The sequence below is a fragment of the Drosophila busckii genome, chromosome X (genome assembly GCF_011750605.1).
Source record: "Drosophila busckii strain San Diego stock center, stock number 13000-0081.31 chromosome X, ASM1175060v1, whole genome shotgun sequence".
In the NCBI taxonomy this organism is placed as follows: Eukaryota; Metazoa; Arthropoda; class Insecta; order Diptera; family Drosophilidae; genus Drosophila; species Drosophila busckii.
In genome coordinates, this window is record NC_046608.1 from 20282270 (window position 1) to 20299249 (window position 16980).

Here is a 16980-nt window from a genome sequence, read left to right on the forward strand (position 1 = left end):
TCTTGACATCACTGAGTAATTTTCACAAAATGATAAAAAAGTAAAGAATTAAATACACCATAACTAAAATTGTAAAGTGTGAACAATTATTGTAGGCGTGCTCAATACGAATGCAATTAAGTTGCTAGTCAAGGAGGCACTTACCAGAGAGGGTGAACAAATCGATTACGATAGATCAAACAAGTGCCACAAAGGCGACGAAACCAACAAAAAAAAAGGAATATTAAAGTAAACAAGATGCGTGCGCTAGCGCGAGCGCATAAATTAAATATTAAATCAATATTTGTATGCTTAATATTTGTGCTATTAACGGCACAAAATGTTGTACAGGCGCGCAAACATCATTTGGAAGTGCGAGTGAGTAATCAAACCGGCTGAAATAAACAATTAATTGTTGGCAAAGATGCTGGTATTGCCACCTGCACTAATAGTTTAAGAGTTGTTTTTGCATAATTTTTCTAATTTTCTGCAACCTTTTCAGAATGATATGCGTCCGTATATAGCGTTGAGCACCTTTGGTTTTTATACAAACGGACACTTGGATGTGCAGCTGAGCAAGCTGACCATAGATGATGAGCATGCCACTGATTTGGTGAGTAGCAGTCATTACCAAGGAACTTAATTCTTACTTTGCTTTCCCTTGCAGTTTGGCTTATCGTTGGACAAGACCACTATAGATCAGCTGAATCCTTATTTGGACTCACATCAGAACAAATGTATATTGGAGGAGCCGCCAACGAGTCAAAAGAGTGGCCCCATACTCTTCTTTTTGCTGGATCTCAAGGATTTAAAGTGAATATTTGTTGACTAATGCGTAGTTTACTTTACTTAAAGTCTACTTTCTTCAGAGTGCGAGTGCAGTGCTCGCCGGAATGGGCGAATAAACATGTTTATAAGGATGTTATGTATAGACGCAAACGCAACTCAGGCAAGGTGAGCGATTCGGCATTGTTTACGCAACAGCAGCTAAGTCGCCGTAGACGCGCTGTATTGCCAGCAGATAAAGAGGAATCTCTGGATGATTTGGATGGTTCTGTCGAGGAGCCCGAAGCAGAGGGTGAGGTACTGCAGCAACCCAAGCTAGCTGCAGCTCAGTTGAAATCTTCTACAGCTGCAGCAGTGCCTGCTGCTCATGTTAATGCTGCCATGTCCAGTGGGGTTCAGGCACCACCTGCTCCAGTTTCACCCGCTGCGCCAGTTGCACCAGTTGCTCCCACCTCAGTGCACTTCAACGAGCCGCCACCGCAACCTGCCCTGCCTGTGGACAGTGAACCTGGCTCTCTAGATAACTTCTATGAAAGAAATTCCTATAGGCAGGCTACAGAGGATCTTTGCCGTAACTACACCTTGCCTCTAATGCGCACCACATTGGCCGGCATAAATTACTACAGCTTCAATTTCTCCATGTTTGTGGCCACACAGCATGACGAAGGACTTTACAATCTTTACTTTCATGCCTGTCCCAACTATCACAAGCCCAAGATAGTGTCATTTAATGTAAGTAACAAATGTTTTGACAACAAAAGTGTTTTTATTATGTTGAAATTTCTGTTTTAGGTGGACATTGAGGAGAACAATAATGGCAACTATTTATCTGCCGGTGAAATGCCTTTGCCGGCTCTATACTTTATGATGAGTCTACTGTTCTTTTTGTCTGGACTGTTCTGGGTGTTTATACTTAAAAAGAGCAAGTGAGTCACTGCAGCTTTTGTTAAACTCTCTTACAATCTCATTTTCGATTTTGCAGACACACTGTTTATAAGATACATTATCTTATGGCTGTTTTGGTATTTCTTAAGTCATTGTCGCTCATGTTCCATTCCATCAATTACCACTTTATTGAGAAGCGTGGCGAGCATGTAGAAACCTGGGCCATTCTCTATTACATAGCCCATTTGCTTAAGGGAGCCGTGCTCTTTATAACTATTGTTCTTATTGGCACTGGTTGGACTTTCATCAAGCATATACTTTCGGATAAGGACAAGAAAATCTTTATGATTGTCATTCCACTGCAGGTAAGTAGAGGAGAGAAATCTCTAAAATTGAACTGTTCCGTTCAGAGAAAGATCAAAATGCCATCTCTTTCGCACTCATGCAGGTACTTGCCAATGTGGCGCAGATTATTACGGACGAATCAGATCAAAGCGACGCCGAGTTTCGAACGTGGCACAACATTTTCTTCTTCGTGGACTTACTTTGCTGTGGCGCCATACTCTTTCCCATAGTGTGGTCCATCAGGCATTTGCATGAGGCCTCCGCCACGGATGGCAAGGCGGCGATCAATCTGCGGAAGCTTAAGCTCTTTCGCCAATTTTATATTATGATTGTTTGCTATATATACTTCACGCGCATTATTGTGGATCTGCTGCAGATGACCGTAGTGTTCCAGTATGCTTGGCTGGACGAAATGTTCCGCGAGATGGCCACCTATGTGTTCTTTGTGCTCACCGGCTACAAATTCCGTCCAGTATCATCGCATCCATACTTCACAGTGCCGGATGATGACGAGGACGATGATATGGACGAGGTGCTCACCGAATCGGGTCTAACGGAGACTGTGCACCGTATCAAGCCACTTAACCGCAATGCTAGCAGTAGCGGGGTTGGTGGTGGCACCACCATTATCGAGGGCAACGATGATGAGCGTGAGAATTTAATTTCGAAGAGAGAGTCCAGCCATGAATATGACTAAATAAAATGTTTGCAATTGTACTTTAAGTAAGACCAAGTCTAATCCCAGCTGCGCTGCGCCTCACGGCCCCGCTCTTCCCGCTCCACGCAGTGCCCGTCCAACTGTAAATACGTTGGGCTATAACCCATAACCGTTAGCTGCTTAACTACTTCTTACGTTTTAAGACATTATTCAAATAATTTTAATGGATATACATACACACACACCTACAATTATACAAACATACATATTAGATCTGCACCGGTAGTTTCTTTTGACACTAGTAGTACACTCATGATTTTCGCAGTGGCAATGGGTGTAGGCATCGGATAGTAAGCGGTTGCGGTTTTGAAACATCGATACAACACAAAAAAATATGCGGTAGCTGCACAAAATTTTGAGCCGCTGAAATATTTAAAGTTAAACTTAACTTTAATTTCTTTATGCGGTGTTTCAACGCACTTGCTCAATATTTTTACCAAAATATTTCAAGTGGTGTTTACTCTTTGTCCCCACGGAGCAAAGGAAAAAGCTTTATATGAAACATAATGTGTAAAATTGTAAGGGAGACGCTTCATTGGTAGCAGATTTTGTTTACTGTCGTTCATGTTGAGTTTTGATGTGTTGGTAATCAAACTTCCAACTTTGAGTCATCACAAATGCTGCCAGGAACTGAAGAATCCAAGTTCACTGAAGCTCGTGAACGAGCGCTGTATTCAAGGCTATGGTGCAGTTTTTTGTTAAGATTGCTGCTACTTACGGAGAATTTGTAGACGTGGACGACTTGCTACCCGATGGAACAACTACTGCTCGCAAATGTCGAAAGAGAGAGGCTAACGAAAAAAGAGCGGAGCTAAGCAATCAATTGAAAGATGTGGTGGAGCTTCCCACACTTAGGCCTCACCACTTTTAGTTATTATATTAGTTTGTATAATAATTAATATTGTAAATAAATAAATGAATAAAATTGAATTGAACAATTAACAATGCGTATTCCTGTCGAAGTTTAAGTAGGTAACGATCGCATGAACAACACATTTTAGTTTCCAGTACTGTGAAACAAATCGCAAAACACAAAGGCAAAAAGTTGAGTTAATCAAGCTGCAGATCTCTGATATGTATTTATGCATAACATAAATATTACGTCTAATCAAAAAAAAAATTAAGAAATAAATATATTAAAGTATCTTTGTATGCATAAGTAACGTAAAGTTAATTTCAATTGGCAAAGGAACTTCAAATGTAGTCCAGCATGCCGCCAATTATCTCAAAAGCATCTCGTGCTGTCGACTCTATGGCGCTGCTGGGCAACAAATAGCCATGTACTCCATTGTCTGCCAATTGCAGTGTATAGCTAAAGGGTATGCCAATCTCGTAGGCAGCAAAGGCATCAGCGCAGCCTTAAAAAAAATAGAAAAAATAGAATGCAAATAGTGCCTAATAAGTTAAATAAGCCCACCTGAGCGCTGTTCAATCAAATCGTTGGCTGAGTCAACTTTGTAACGCGTTTTGCTGCCCTTTTTGCGCAGCACATCGGTGCCCACCATGGCGACATCCAGAAAGTCATCCAGACGCTCAGTATTAAATGTAGAGTTTGCCTTAATTGGATACGACAGCACTTGACCATAGGCCTGCAATGATATGTACAGCTGTGCAGCATAGTAAAACTGTTGAGTTTATGTTTATATATATATATATATAGTAAGGCACCTTGATTTGCGTGCGATAGTCCATGAGGAATTCGGATACTGCTTTTGTTTCGGGCTCGGAGAAGGGCGCTGGGCCTGCATAGAATTCATTGCAGGGCGTTTTGGAGCTGCCACGCTTGCCCCACTGATATAGCCAATTGCGATCGAGATCAACGCCAAAGCAGTTCTTGGCATTGGCGCGCTTCTGCTGCAGCCAGGTCATGGCCGAGTCGAGCAGTCCGCTGGGTGGCTTCTCCGCATGCTGTGAGCGCGACTTTTTCCAAAACCGATCGTACTCATGGCTATAGACATAACCATCCGGATTGAGCACAGGCATAATGTACCAGGTGGTGTTGCGTATGAACTCGTGCTGCTCATCGGTTTCTAAACAAAAAAAAATTAAAACAAGTTAGCAAACAAATCGATGTCATGTCAGTTAGTTGGAATCCATTTCATTTATCATCTGTTAGACGACAGCAGCAAAATTTCGTTTAGAAATTCAAAAGCAATAAAAACCGTTTAAAAAGCAAAGGCAAACACGCCCAGCTGCAGCTTCAGCCCGTTGCCAGTGATTGATTTGCAGCATGTCCAGCTCGCAGTGCCAGTGCATGGCCAAGGAGTCGCTGCCGACAGTGTGCATGAGCATGGCGTCGCGGCAAATGTCACAGCCGCACTGTCCATGCGCCAAGTGCAAGGATAAGCGCTCCCAGGTGTCGATGAAGACGCCAACGATGCCTGCGAATGCAGCGGGGCTGCCCGCTTGCCTGCTCTGTGGGCAGTGCCTGAACAGCAAGGGCAGAGGCTTGGGTCTCTGCATGGGGCTGAACACCATACCCTGCCCCAGTCAGGGGCAGTTTCGTAATCCCGCGCTGGGCGTGCGCCCCAGCTATCAACCCAGCAGCTGCTTGGGTATGTGCAGCATTCCCAGCAGCAGCATCCAAACGCAGTCGGCGCTGCAGGGCGAAAGTTGGGCGCTGGGCTTTATGGATGCGCAGGACTATGGCAAGTCGGATGAGCAGCAGCAGCGGCTGTTCTTTCGCGAAACCATTGTGGATCAGTCCAGAGAGCGCGAGAGCCTTCCAAGCTATGGCTCGCTGCCCTATCGCAGCAACTGCGCCGGCAGCAGCTACGGCGACTTTATGCAGCGCTTTGCCAACGGACGCGACACGCTCGGCACGCCCGTTATGCTGCAGGGCCAGCAGGGTCTGCTGCAAGCCGGCGCCGTCGGCGGTAATTGCAGCGCCGACATCGAGTGCGATGAGCAATGTGGCGTCAACACCGGTTGCAACATGGCCTGCAGTCGCGGCAAGCGCCAGCTGGTTGGCCAAGGCGCTGACAAGCCGCCGCCCAATAATCTGCGCGCCTCCGGGCTCAAGATTTGCAGCAATGAGCGCATCAATATGCTGCTCACGTTTGTCATGGAGGTGCTGGGCATACTAGTGTAAGTACAACTCCAATTTACGCTCTTGAGTTAACGCTCACGCTCACGCTCTTTGTTGCAGTTTCTTTGCCATTTGCACTTTGACCTTTTGGCTTACACTCGGCTATTATATATTGCAATTGCTGTTGGATCTGAAGAATGCGGACCGCAATGTGCAAATGGCTTTGGTTGTGGCGTTTAGTGTGCTGCTGCTGGCGTTCGCCATCACCGTCGTCACGCAGGACACTTGCACCAAAACGTGCCCCAAGCATCGCACCAAATGTGCTGGCCTCACAGCCAGCAGCGCACCCAAGCCGGCGCCGCCAGCGCCCAGTTTGAGCAGCAGCTGCAAAACCAAATGCAGCAAATCGGCGGCCAAACGCATTACGCCCAACAGCCTCAAACAGCCGCTGCAAACGGCCAAGTGCAAGGGCAAGCCCAAGCCCAAGCCCAAGCCGATGGCACAAGCGTTGCCCCAAATCAAGTGCAAGGCACGCGTGCCGCCAGCAGCGCCGCCCAAGCGCAAATACACCGATTGCCAAGGTCGCGCCATATTCCAAACCTCGCGTCGCACTGCAATCCTCACCGAGATGAAGCAGCCACCAACGTGGATTGTCTGGCTGCGCGAGTATATGCAACAGGCCATGAGCAGCGCCTAAACACATCCAATATTTAAATTTGCTGTGTGCCCACTCGAAATATTGCGCATTAAAAATTCTACTTGGAGCTGAACTTTAAATTGCGCATACGCCACATTAACTGAAAATGTAAAATGTTCTACTCACTGTTGGAGCGCATAAGCCGCACCAGCTCGCTTATCATCCATGTAGCCGACGCAGGTCCAATCCATGCCATTGCCTGTGCGCCCGCCTCAATGAACACCGCATTGGCCTGGCCGGAGCGACGCTTGTGCTTGAGCCGCTTGTGGCTGCTGGCAGCGGCTGCAATTGCCGCTGCCGCCAGCTGCTTGGACTCAATCTTTACCACCAGCAGCGGCCTGCCCTCGTAGGAGCGTCCAATGTGTATCAGCTCCACCAGCTGCGCATGCCGCATACGCAGCGTTTCCAAATACTTTAATATATCGTCGTGCTCATGATATTTATTCCAGCTCATTGTGGCCGCCACTTCCGCTTGCTGCTTAACAGGCCGACGACGCACTGCAGTGGGCGTGGTCAGCATATACGCTTCCTTGTTGCGCTCATAGGCTATAGCCTTGCCCACATCGAAAATGAGCACCTCATGCGCAATGCCCTCGAAATTTAAAGTGCCCTGAAAATCCACAAGCATCTTGGGCGGCACCAGCACATCAGTCAAACCGCTGCAACAACAAATGGATTAGAGCGAGCTTAGATGCTTTGAGTAGACTTACCGCAAACTTGGTCCTTTGAGCCACTGCAGCTTGTTGCCATCCTCGCCTTTCTTGAACTGCTCCAGCGCACGCACCTGCGGCTCATCCTGCGGCTTCAGTCGCCATATCTGATACTTATCATAGCTTATGCGTTTGTCTTCCGCTGTGGCCACTGCTGGCGCTTGGCTCACCAGCTGCTTCAGCGGATTTATGGTGCTTGTGGCAATTTGTGCGGCGCCATTCGCTGTGCTGTTCACTATATGATGCGCTAGTATCCCAATCCAGTTCTGTGGATTACGCATGGGATCCACTATGGTTAGGATGGGCACCTGTGGTGTAGCCAATGTGGTGGTGCTTGTGGTTGAACTTGTCGTTGTTGTTGTTGTTGTTGCTTTGCGACGTCGTGACTTGGGCTTGGGCGTCGACTCAAACCAGCCAGCAAACCATTCTAAAATTTAAAAGCGAACGTTAGAAGCAGAAAGCGTAAAGTGCTTCCCCTCTCTCTCTCTCTCTTTCTTCACTTCACTTTGGGTCAGTGTGTCGCATGCGTTTAACAGTTATATGCTCCATTGATTTCTGACTAAAGTCTAATGCATTCCACTTCATTACTTCCATTAGTTATAGACATCGAGTAAAAAAAGAATATACTAAGGTAAACTGAAACTTTGGAGTAAGAAAAGTAGACAAAAGTCTAATGCATTTCACTTGCTCTTGAGTGGAAAAGTAAGAATTTACTAAAAGGGAAACTTAGGGATAAGGAATACCTATCGGAAAGTTTAGAAACTAAAGTCTAATGCATTTCACTTCATTACTTTGTGACTTGAGTGAAAAAAGTAGGCGTACTGAAAGTTAAGCTTAAGGATAAAAATCTTCCTTTTCCACTAAGCAATCCATATCGGAAAGTTTAGAAAATGAGAAGAATTAAACTAAAGTCTAATGCATTCAATTTCATTGCTTACTAAAAGGAAAACTTAAGAGTCAAATTCATACATTTTCAAGGAATCGGAAAGCTTAGAGCATGTGGATTGAGCATAAAGCTCAAGCTAATGCGAAAGATGCCGGTCGGAACGACGTCAAGCAATTGGAAAATTCGAAATTGATAATCCAAAAAATTACACAAATTCAATTCAAAATTGAGTTGGAGATGGAAGTAAGATAAGCTAATTGAATTGCTGATCAGAGCTATTACTTACTATCGTAATCATCCTGCTCCTCTGCTTCCTCTTCGGTTTCTGTCGATGCTGTGGTCTTGCCGAAACCAAACCAAGACTCAAACCAGCTGGGCTCTGGCTCTGGCGTCGGCGTTGGCGTTGGCAGCGCCACTACAGCGTTGCTATCAATTCGTTTGTTGCGACGTCGCAAACCAAACCAGGAGCTAAACCAGCTGCTCAGACTGCTGTCGTCATCGTCTTCATCTTCTTCCGTTTGCTGCTTCTCCGCAAGCAACGCCTCATTGCTATGCGCACTATGGTAAAGCGTATAGGTGGGATACTTGGGTTTGTCCGGCAGCGTCGGCTCCTCCTCACTTTGCCCCGTGAGTCCATCGTATAGACGCGTCATGGCCAGCTGCATGGGATAGAAGAGCATGCGAAAGAAGTTACCGAAGCTGGAGTCCGACATGCTGTCGCTGTCGCTATCGTTGTCCGCATCCTTATACTCTTCCTCACTTTCATCCACCACATCAATATCATCATCATCATCATAGTACTCAGCAGCGTTTTGACGATCAGGACGTCGCACTGGACGTCGTCGTATGCGCTTTTTGCTGGGCAGTTGCTCGCGCTCCACATTTTCAGTGCTGCTCAGTGGAGCAGCGATCGTGCTGCTGTTTGGCTCCAAGGCGCCAAAGTCCGCTTCTTCCTCAGCGGAGGAGCTGCTGTTCTCTGGCTTTGCTGCTGACGTAGCGGGCTCATCATAGTAGGCAGACTCTTCTGCATCTTCCTCCTCCTCATCCTCGCCGCCTATAAATTCAAATAAATCAAAGCCCTCGCCGGATCTGCGACGCGCTGCGTGGCTTTGATTTCGCTTTGGATGCAGCAAGTGCACAGCAAGCGGCACTTTGTAGCCGCTAGATGGCGTTTTGCTATCAACTGGCGGCGGCGGCGCTGCACTCTTGCCACGCCTTGGCACACGCCCATTGTTGCTGGAGCGTCGTCGACCGCCGCCGCCGCTACGTCTGCGTCCGCTGCTTACAGGTCGTGCTGCTGCTGTTGGCGTCGGCAGCGCGCGTCGCTGTCGCTGTAGGCGTGGCAACTGCAATACGCCCTGACTTCTCACAAACGGCTCCTCGCTGAAGATTGTGGCGCTAGTCGCAGGCATGTGCGGCTTCTCCAGCTGCGTCAGATTGGGCAGCGGACTGCGGGTGGTGCCGCTGGAGCTGCTGCTGCTGCTGCTGTTGCTGCGTTTGCCCAGCACTATGCTGGGAGCTGCCGACTGTTCGCTGTGCCTGTGTCCTGGACGTCGCTTGGGCAGCTTCTTTTTCTTTTTGCGCTTGGCACGCTTCGGCTTTGGCGGCTTGCTCAGCTTGGTGATGTTGCCCAAGTTGCTGTAGACTTTCAATGGCGGCGTTGGCAACTTGTTGCTGGCAGCGGGAACTGCTGATTGCTTTCTCGTCGGTGGCGGCACGCGTATGATCTGTGGCTTTGTGTTGCTGCTGCTGCTAATGGGTCCTTGGTTGCTGTTGCCGTTGCTGCTGATTGGTCTAGGGATGTTGTTGCTGCTGCTGCTTATGGGTCTAGGAATGTTGTTGCTGCTGATGGGCCCTTGGTTGCTGTTGCTGCTGCTAATTGGCTTATGGTTGTTGCTGCTGATGGGTCTAGGAATGTTGCTGCTGCTGCTGATGATTGGTCTAGGGATGTTGCTGCTGCTGCATTGCCGCTCGTAGCGCTGCTGCAATTCACGCAAGTCCGCATCGTATTGAGCTTTGCTTACGTAGATAGCAATATCGTTGTTGTTGTGGTTGTTGTTGTTGTTGTTGGTGCTGTCGTCTGGTTGCCAAATCGATGTTGCTGCTGGTGTTTTAACCTCGCTGATGGCATAGATGACACCAGTGGCGGGATTGCTAAAGTAGATGGGAAAACTGTTGCTGTCTAAGGAAGATGTTGCTGTTGTAATACTGGCTGCTGGTGCTGCTGCTGCTGCTGCTGGCTTAGTGGCAATTGGTGCTTTTTTCCAATTTGTTGCTACTGCTGCTGCTGATGTTGCTGATGAGAAAGTTGAAGCTGCATCAGCTGATGTTGCTAGTGGCTTATGCCAAGATGTTGCTGATGTGTCAGCTGTCTGTGCATTGTGGTTGCTGCTGCTGTCGCTTATATGCAACACTGGACTCTGCACATGAGCAGCGCCAGCCTGATTATAATAAAAAGGCAGCTGCTGCTCGTGTTGCTGCTGCTGCTGCTGCTGCTGATCCACTTGATGCGCTGCATCGTTGTCGTCGTCATTGTGGTCATCGTCGTCGTCGCTGAAGAGCTGAAAATGCAGACCCGCCTTGCTGGGCAGCTCCTGTTGATAGCGCGGCACAAAGTAAGCGTCGCCGTTGCGTCGTTGGCCGGCCAACAAATTGCGCGTCCAGCTGCGCAGCTGCGTGTTGCGCAGCAAACTATCGAACTCCTCGACGCTGGGCTGATAGCCAAACTCATTGGCCTGGGCGCAGCCCAAGAGCAGCTGGACAACAATTAGTACTTGAAGCAAGGCAGGCATTCCGTGCAACACACACACAGAGATGCTCCGCTTAAGAAACCGCGAACCGTTGAGTTGCGCGTCTGGTTAACAAATGAAACGGCAACGGCAACAGCAACTTCCAACTGGCTAAAGCAGCAGCAGCAGCAGCGACGGCAGCGGCAACGGCAAACTGGCGACCTGACATGCTACTTAGAGAAATCTTCAGCTCCAATTCCCTTCTCCCCTTTTTTATTTTCTGTGTGTGGAGTTTCGGCTCGTTTGGCTTTTGGCCGTAGTCGTAGCCGTAGCCGTAACGTTTCAGTTCGCCAGCTCAGCACTGCGTGCCGTCCAACTACGCCCCCTCCACCACCCCCCACGCCTCATTGCCTGCTGTGTTTGTTCTGGCAACAGCTTTGGGTTCGTTGTCAAAGTCGTTTAGTGCTTTAGTTTGCTGCCCTGCGATCGTTATCGAAGCATTGCAAATTACCGATCTAATCACAAATGACAGCCAACTATGCCACACGCCTGTGCACAGTGGAACCAACGCCAGCTACTACAAAGAAAACAAAATTAATGCAAATCGAATTAATTGTAAAGCATACAAAATTATAGCGTATCTCATAAGTTGGTCAGTTTCCATCAACTCTCAATGAGCTGCGTGTTCTATTGATTTCTATATATTTATTTCTATATATAATTGTTTAATTATATGCCAAACTGCAGCGAAGCATAAAAAATATTCTAATCGGTTATTGAATTATAACTTAAAGAAAACAAAAACAAATAAATAAATACTTGGAAATTTGATATTAAGAAATTAAAATAAATATATGTATAATATATTATTAAATTTATAACGAAAAGTTTGAATGAAAGTTAAACTTTAACAAAACACTAGCAATAAAAATAAATAGCTAGAATTTCAAAAATTTTTCAAAATTAAATAATCAAATTGCAATAAAAATTAATAAAATATTGACTCTAAAATTTATTTATATGTACGAAAATTTTGAATAATTAAATATGCAAATTGCAATAAAAATAAATAAATATCTAGAATTTCAAATATTGTCTCTTAAATACACAAAAATTAAATAATCAAATTGCAATAAAAATAAAATCAAACAAAAATATATTTATATATATAAGTGTGAAAAAATGTTGGAAAATTAAATATGTAAATGTATAATTGTTTTTTTTTTTTGACTGTTTGTGACCCACTGTGCTTGAATTTGTTTAGCTGCGCATGCGCAACGAATAATTTTTACTTATTTTCTTAGCACATGTTCTACTTTTGAATAAAGTCCCCATAGAGTCTGCGCCTAACTCGGTCGCAAAACTTATCTCAGGATGCAAACATCAACAACAACAACACAATCAGCAACAACAACAACGCAGCAGCAACAGGTTTGCTAGCAACTAGATTTTTTTTTAGACAATTTGTCATTTAGCAGTTTGGATGCTAAAAATAAAAAAATAAAAAAAAAAGAAATGATTAGTAGCAACAGCAGCAAGATCTTTCACTTTCTACACACGCATGCGCCGTTAGAGCAGCAAGCAACATTGGCCCCTGACCCTGCCCCAAGCTTAAGCTGCAAGAAGTAGCTGTCACCAAACTATGGTTTAAATACAGTTATTACTCGAGCGTTACTAAAAGTGAGGGCAAGCCGCCAACAACAAAAGTCACACAAACTGAAGAAAACAAAGCAAAACGTTTAGCTCTTGGCACGACTGAGCAACAGTTAACAATAATAATAATAATAATAATAATGCTTACATTTAGTTATATATATTACTATGCTATAAACCAAATGTTTTAATTGCCAGTTTTCTTTTTCAGACTGCGCACAAAAGCAAAGAAAATCCACAAGCTAAAGAAGTTGCTCGAGTTTAATATAAAATATAAATAAATAAAATATAAGCTAAAGTAAAGGCGCAATTTTTATAATAAAAAAATGTGCATACAACAATAATTAAATATTGACTTTTATATATTACAATTGTTGTCATTTATACAGACTGCGCGCAAAAGAAAATTGCCCAAGCTAAAGTTTAGTTGAAGCAAGAAGTTGCTAGAAATTAATAAAAAATATGCTATAAACTAAAGAAAAGCTGCAAGTTTTATAAAAAAAATGTGCATACAACAATAATTAAAAATTGATTGTCATATATTTCAATTGTTGTCATTCATTCAATACATTTATGCAGACTGGGCGCAAAAGAAAATTGCCAAAGCTAAAGTTTAGTTCAAGCAAGAAGTTGCTAGAAACTAACTAAACTAAAGAAAAGCTTAATGTTTAAATTAAAAAATGTGCAATAATCAAATATTGATTTTTATATATTTCAATTGTTGTCATTCATTCATTACATTTATGTAGACAGAAGAAAATTGCCCAAGCTTGAACTAAAAGCAAGAAGTTGCTAGAAATTTATATAAAATATGCTATAAACTAAAGAAAAGCTTAAAGTTGAAATACAAAAAGGTGTGCATACAACAATAATTAAATATTGACTTTTATATATTTCAATTGTTGTCATTCATTCAGACTAAAGCAAAAGAAAATTGCCCAAGCTAAAGTTTAGTTCAAGCAAGAAGTGGCTAGAAACTAACTAAACTAAAAAGCTTAATGTTTAAATTAAAAAATGTGCAATAATTAAATATTGGCTTAAATATATTTCAATTGTTGTAAGACTTGCTATTCTCATTCATTAAATACATAACATAATTAAAGTTTTGAAATTTTCCATTAAAATTTATCAATGAAAGTTTGCGGCTTATCAATAAAAATAAGCAAAAGCAACACTTCAATGCCCTAGCGACAGTCTAAAGTACTTAAAAAATTCAAGTAGATATATAATATATAAAATAAAATAAAATTGGCTGCTTATGTTAGTTGTAACTGCTAAATAATTATTTAATATAACAAGTGCAGCGTATTTTGTAAATTTAATTTTTAGCAGTCAAGTGAGGGGGGCAACTGTAAACAGTGCCTAATTACCAATAATAAGCTTGCATTAATAAATTGCCGTTTAGGCACAAACATCAAAGCGCAATTTACATTAAGTATTCTCTTTGTTGTTGCACGCACTTTTTGTTTATAAAAACAGAGGCGCACGCAGTACGCGGCAGGCAAACAAAAGCGCGACAATGTTTAAGCCGAAAACCTCGAGGGATCCAGAATTTCGCATTCCGTTGCAATGCATTTGGCTAAAACTGAATGGCAGCTGGCCCTTGGCTGTGGGCAGCACAGAGGCAGAATATTTGTACGGCATGGCGTATACGTTATGGTCGCTCTATGTGATTATATCGGTGGGCATTACCATTTGCTTTCAAACTGCATTTCTGCTCAATCAATTTGGCGACATTATAATGATAACAGAAAGCTGCTGCACCACATTGATGGGTGCACTGAATTTTGTGCGGCTGGTGCATTTGCGTTTGAATCAGCGCAAGTTTCGTCAGATACTGCAGCAGTTTGTCACAGACATTTGGATAGCTGAGTGAGTAACTGGCCGCCCCATTTTAATTCTCTACTCTCTCTAACATCTTTGATAGGCATGAGCATGAGCAAATATCGCAGCAGTGTCGTCGCAAGATGATTACATTTCGCATCATGACTGTGCTGCTCTCCTGCCTCATTCTCATGTACTGCATTCTGCCCCTGGTGGAGCTCATCTTTATACTGGACGCCAACGCGGAGCTTAAGCCCTTTCCCTACAAAATGGCCTTTCCCTTCAATCCGTACAAGCAGCTCAGTCATTATGCCCTCACCTATGCGTTTACCGCCTATGCGGGCATCTGTGTGGTCACCACGCTCTTTGCCGAGGATTCCATTCTGGGTTTCTTCATCACCTACACCTGTGGGCAGTTTCGTTTGCTGCACGAGCGCATCGATCAGCTGATGAGCCAGCTGCCTGCAGTGGGCGTGGATCGCGTGGAGTTTCAAAAGCAGCAGCTGCATCAGCTCAATTCCATTGCCCATAAGCACAACAGAATTATGTGGTAAGTTTTAAAATTTAAATAATATGTACTACTTTATATAGCTAAAAATCAATTAGGCTTAGTCAGCAATTAAAATAGTTTTGCTAAGTATTCGTAATGCGCAGCTGAATTATTTTTAATTGCTAATTACTTAAGCTTAGAAATAATTGAAAAAAATATATAAAAATAATTCCACTACTGTTACCTATTATCTACTATTATCTATTAGTATCAGCTGACTACGCCCATGCACAAGCTTTACTATTAATTCATAGTTTAGGCTTACTCAGCAATTAAATTAGTTTTGCAAAGTATTCGTATTATTTTTAATTACTAATAATTACGAAATAAAGCGAGAAATAATTGAAAAAATATGAATTACCATACCAGACCCCCCAGCTGACTACGCCCATGTACAAGTAATTAAGCTTACGTATTATTTTTAATTGCTAATTAATATAATTGCGAACTCTAGCAAGAAATAATTGAAAAAAATATTAAAATAATTCTATAGATTATCTATGAATCTAGCAGACGACGCACAGCTGACTACGCCCATGTACAAGTTTAGTTTAGGCATTGCAATTAAAATAGTTTTGCAAAGTGTTTGTATTATTTTTAATTGCTAATTAATAATTAATTAGAAATAATAGCAAAATAAAGCGAGAAATAATTGATGATTTACCATACGACCCCCCAGCTGACTACGCCCATGCACAAACTTTTTCATTTACTAACTTCACACTATTAATTCGCAGTTTCGCTCAACAATTGGAGAACTTCTTCAATCCCATTTTGCTTGTTAATGTCATGATATCGGCCTTACTTATATGCATGGTAGGATTTCAGCTAGTAACGGTAAATTTTGACTCACATTATGCATTGCCACATAATGAGATTTGCGAATTTTTACACTGCAGAGCAAAAATATGTTCATTGGCGACTATGCCAAGTTTCTGGTCTACATATTCTCCTCCACCACACAGTTGTACATACTGTGCGGCAATGGCGACACCCTAATACAACATGTAAGTCTTAAAAACATATATTAGCATATCTAATACTATGCGCAGTCTACGCAGACTGCGGTGCATCTTTATGCCTGCGGCTGGGAGCAGTTGGAGCGCGGATCGACTAATAAAGAATTTCGCACAAACTTACGTTTCATGATTTTGTGCAGTCAGCGTCCAGTAAAGATAACGGCATTTAAGTTCTCAACATTGTCGCTGCAGAGCTTTACAGCTGTAAGTAGTTCATTAATAGTCGTTATCAATTTTAATTAAATATTTAATTGTTTGTCTGTTTTTAGATACTCAGCACTTCAATGAGTTACTTTACTTTGCTCAGATCGGTTTACGATGATAATCAAGAATAAGAAAATATATACATATAACAATTAACAGCTAACAGCTGTATGTTAACATTTGTTTATAGCTGCAATAATTCAAATAAACTATAAAGTAGCAATTAAATTAAGCAGCAATGAATTAAATAAATAAAGCGTGCAGTTAAATAAAAATGCAGTCAACAGTTTTATGTTAACATTTCAGTTAAGTTTGCCGCAGAAATAATTATATAATTAAATAGCAAAAATTACATAAATAGACAAACGCAGTGTGTTTTTAATTTACATAGTAAATGAAATTCAATTAACAGTTTTATGCTAACATTTGACTGTTAAGTTTATAGATGCAATAATTAAAAGAAATATATATAGTAGCAAGCGAATAACTTAAATTTAGCAAGAATTACATATTGAAATGTGTTTTTTATTTAAAATTCAGCTAACAGTTATGTTAACATTTGACTGTTAAGTTTAAAGACGCATTAAATTAAATAAAATGTATAGTAGCAATGCTATTTAACAAAAATTTAAATAAATAGACTAACAAGTAAATAAATGTTAACTAACAGTTTGCTGTTAACATTTGAATGTACAGTTTATAGCTGCAGCAATTCAAACAATATATATAAGCAATACAATTTATAAACGATATATAAAGATGAAGTCGCGCATACACAACTGTTAACTAACAGTTTGCTGTTAATAATTGGCTGTTAAGCTTAACAGCATTCGCTCATTGACAATACAAATTTATTTAATTTAAAATTAATGAACTTGTTTGCGCGCTAAGTAAGCTGACAATGAAAGAGAGAGAGAAAGAGCGAGAGCGAGAGAGAAAATAATATAATTTGTACAGTGCGTGGCGC

The 16980-nt window shown here is 42.6% G+C and overlaps 4 protein-coding genes across 4 annotated transcripts; 3 read left to right on the forward strand and 1 right to left on the reverse strand.

Annotated features, from left to right (window-relative positions):
- Window positions 1–2: 2 nt before the first annotated feature.
- On the forward strand, window positions 3–3538 carry LOC108606788 (protein GPR107). Its single transcript, XM_017997230.1, has 7 exons — window positions 3–357; window positions 482–592; window positions 647–792; window positions 849–1497; window positions 1558–1691; window positions 1748–2015; window positions 2099–3538. The coding sequence occupies exons 1-7, from the start codon at window positions 238–240 to the stop codon at window positions 2690–2692; spliced, it is 2022 nt and encodes a 673-aa protein (XP_017852719.1). The 5' UTR covers window positions 3–237; the 3' UTR covers window positions 2693–3538.
- Window positions 3539–3822: 284 nt separating this feature from the next.
- Window positions 3823–10826, reverse strand: LOC108605101. Its single transcript, XM_017994664.1, has 7 exons — window positions 9939–10826; window positions 8321–9836; window positions 7149–7575; window positions 6565–7097; window positions 4382–4743; window positions 4131–4320; window positions 3823–4071 (listed from the first exon to the last, which is right to left on the reverse strand). The coding sequence occupies exons 1-7, from the start codon at window positions 10824–10826 to the stop codon at window positions 3908–3910; spliced, it is 4080 nt and encodes a 1359-aa protein (XP_017850153.1). The 3' UTR covers window positions 3823–3907.
- LOC108607030 lies at window positions 4825–6534 on the forward strand. The gene is made up of 2 exons (XM_017997620.1): window positions 4825–5800; window positions 5862–6534. The coding sequence occupies exons 1-2, from the start codon at window positions 4944–4946 to the stop codon at window positions 6436–6438; spliced, it is 1434 nt and encodes a 477-aa protein (XP_017853109.1). The 5' UTR covers window positions 4825–4943; the 3' UTR covers window positions 6439–6534.
- Window positions 10827–13935: 3109 nt separating the features above from the next.
- On the forward strand, window positions 13936–16144 carry LOC108606178 (odorant receptor 13a). The gene is made up of 6 exons (XM_017996028.1): window positions 13936–14288; window positions 14344–14790; window positions 15528–15627; window positions 15690–15797; window positions 15843–16013; window positions 16079–16144. Exons 1-6 carry the CDS (start codon window positions 13936–13938, stop codon window positions 16142–16144), a joined length of 1245 nt encoding a protein of 414 aa, XP_017851517.1.
- Window positions 16145–16980: the final 836 nt, after the last annotated feature.

What these genes read in the sequence shown, in the direction of transcription:
- LOC108607030 (XM_017997620.1), top strand. Translation starts at nt 4,944, where the DNA reads ATGTCCAGCTCGCAGTGCCAGTGCATGGCCAAGGAGTCGCTGCCGACA. An exon ending in GAGGTGCTGGGCATACTAGT is followed by an intron (nt 5,801 to 5,861) that starts GTAAGTACAACT and finishes TCTTTGTTGCAG; the next exon opens with TTTCTTTGCCATTTGCACTT.
- LOC108606788 (XM_017997230.1), top strand. Translation starts at nt 238, where the DNA reads ATGCGTGCGCTAGCGCGAGCGCATAAATTAAATATTAAATCAATATTT. An exon ending in CCAAGATAGTGTCATTTAAT is followed by an intron (nt 1,498 to 1,557) that starts GTAAGTAACAAA and finishes TTTCTGTTTTAG; the next exon opens with GTGGACATTGAGGAGAACAA. An exon ending in TTTATACTTAAAAAGAGCAA is followed by an intron (nt 1,692 to 1,747) that starts GTGAGTCACTGC and finishes TCGATTTTGCAG; the next exon opens with ACACACTGTTTATAAGATAC.
- LOC108605101 (XM_017994664.1), bottom strand. Translation starts at nt 10,826, where the DNA reads ATGCCTGCCTTGCTTCAAGTACTAATTGTTGTCCAGCTGCTCTTGGGC. An exon ending in GCAGCAACATTCCTAGACCC is followed by an intron (nt 9,837 to 9,938) that starts ATCAGCAGCAAC and finishes AGCAGCAACAAC; the next exon opens with ATCCCTAGACCAATCAGCAG. An exon ending in CTCAAAGGACCAAGTTTGCG is followed by an intron (nt 7,098 to 7,148) that starts GTAAGTCTACTC and finishes TTGTTGTTGCAG; the next exon opens with CGGTTTGACTGATGTGCTGG.
- LOC108606178 (XM_017996028.1), top strand. Translation starts at nt 13,936, where the DNA reads ATGTTTAAGCCGAAAACCTCGAGGGATCCAGAATTTCGCATTCCGTTG. An exon ending in ACAGACATTTGGATAGCTGA is followed by an intron (nt 14,289 to 14,343) that starts GTGAGTAACTGG and finishes CATCTTTGATAG; the next exon opens with GCATGAGCATGAGCAAATAT. An exon ending in CGCTGCAGAGCTTTACAGCT is followed by an intron (nt 16,014 to 16,078) that starts GTAAGTAGTTCA and finishes GTCTGTTTTTAG; the next exon opens with ATACTCAGCACTTCAATGAG.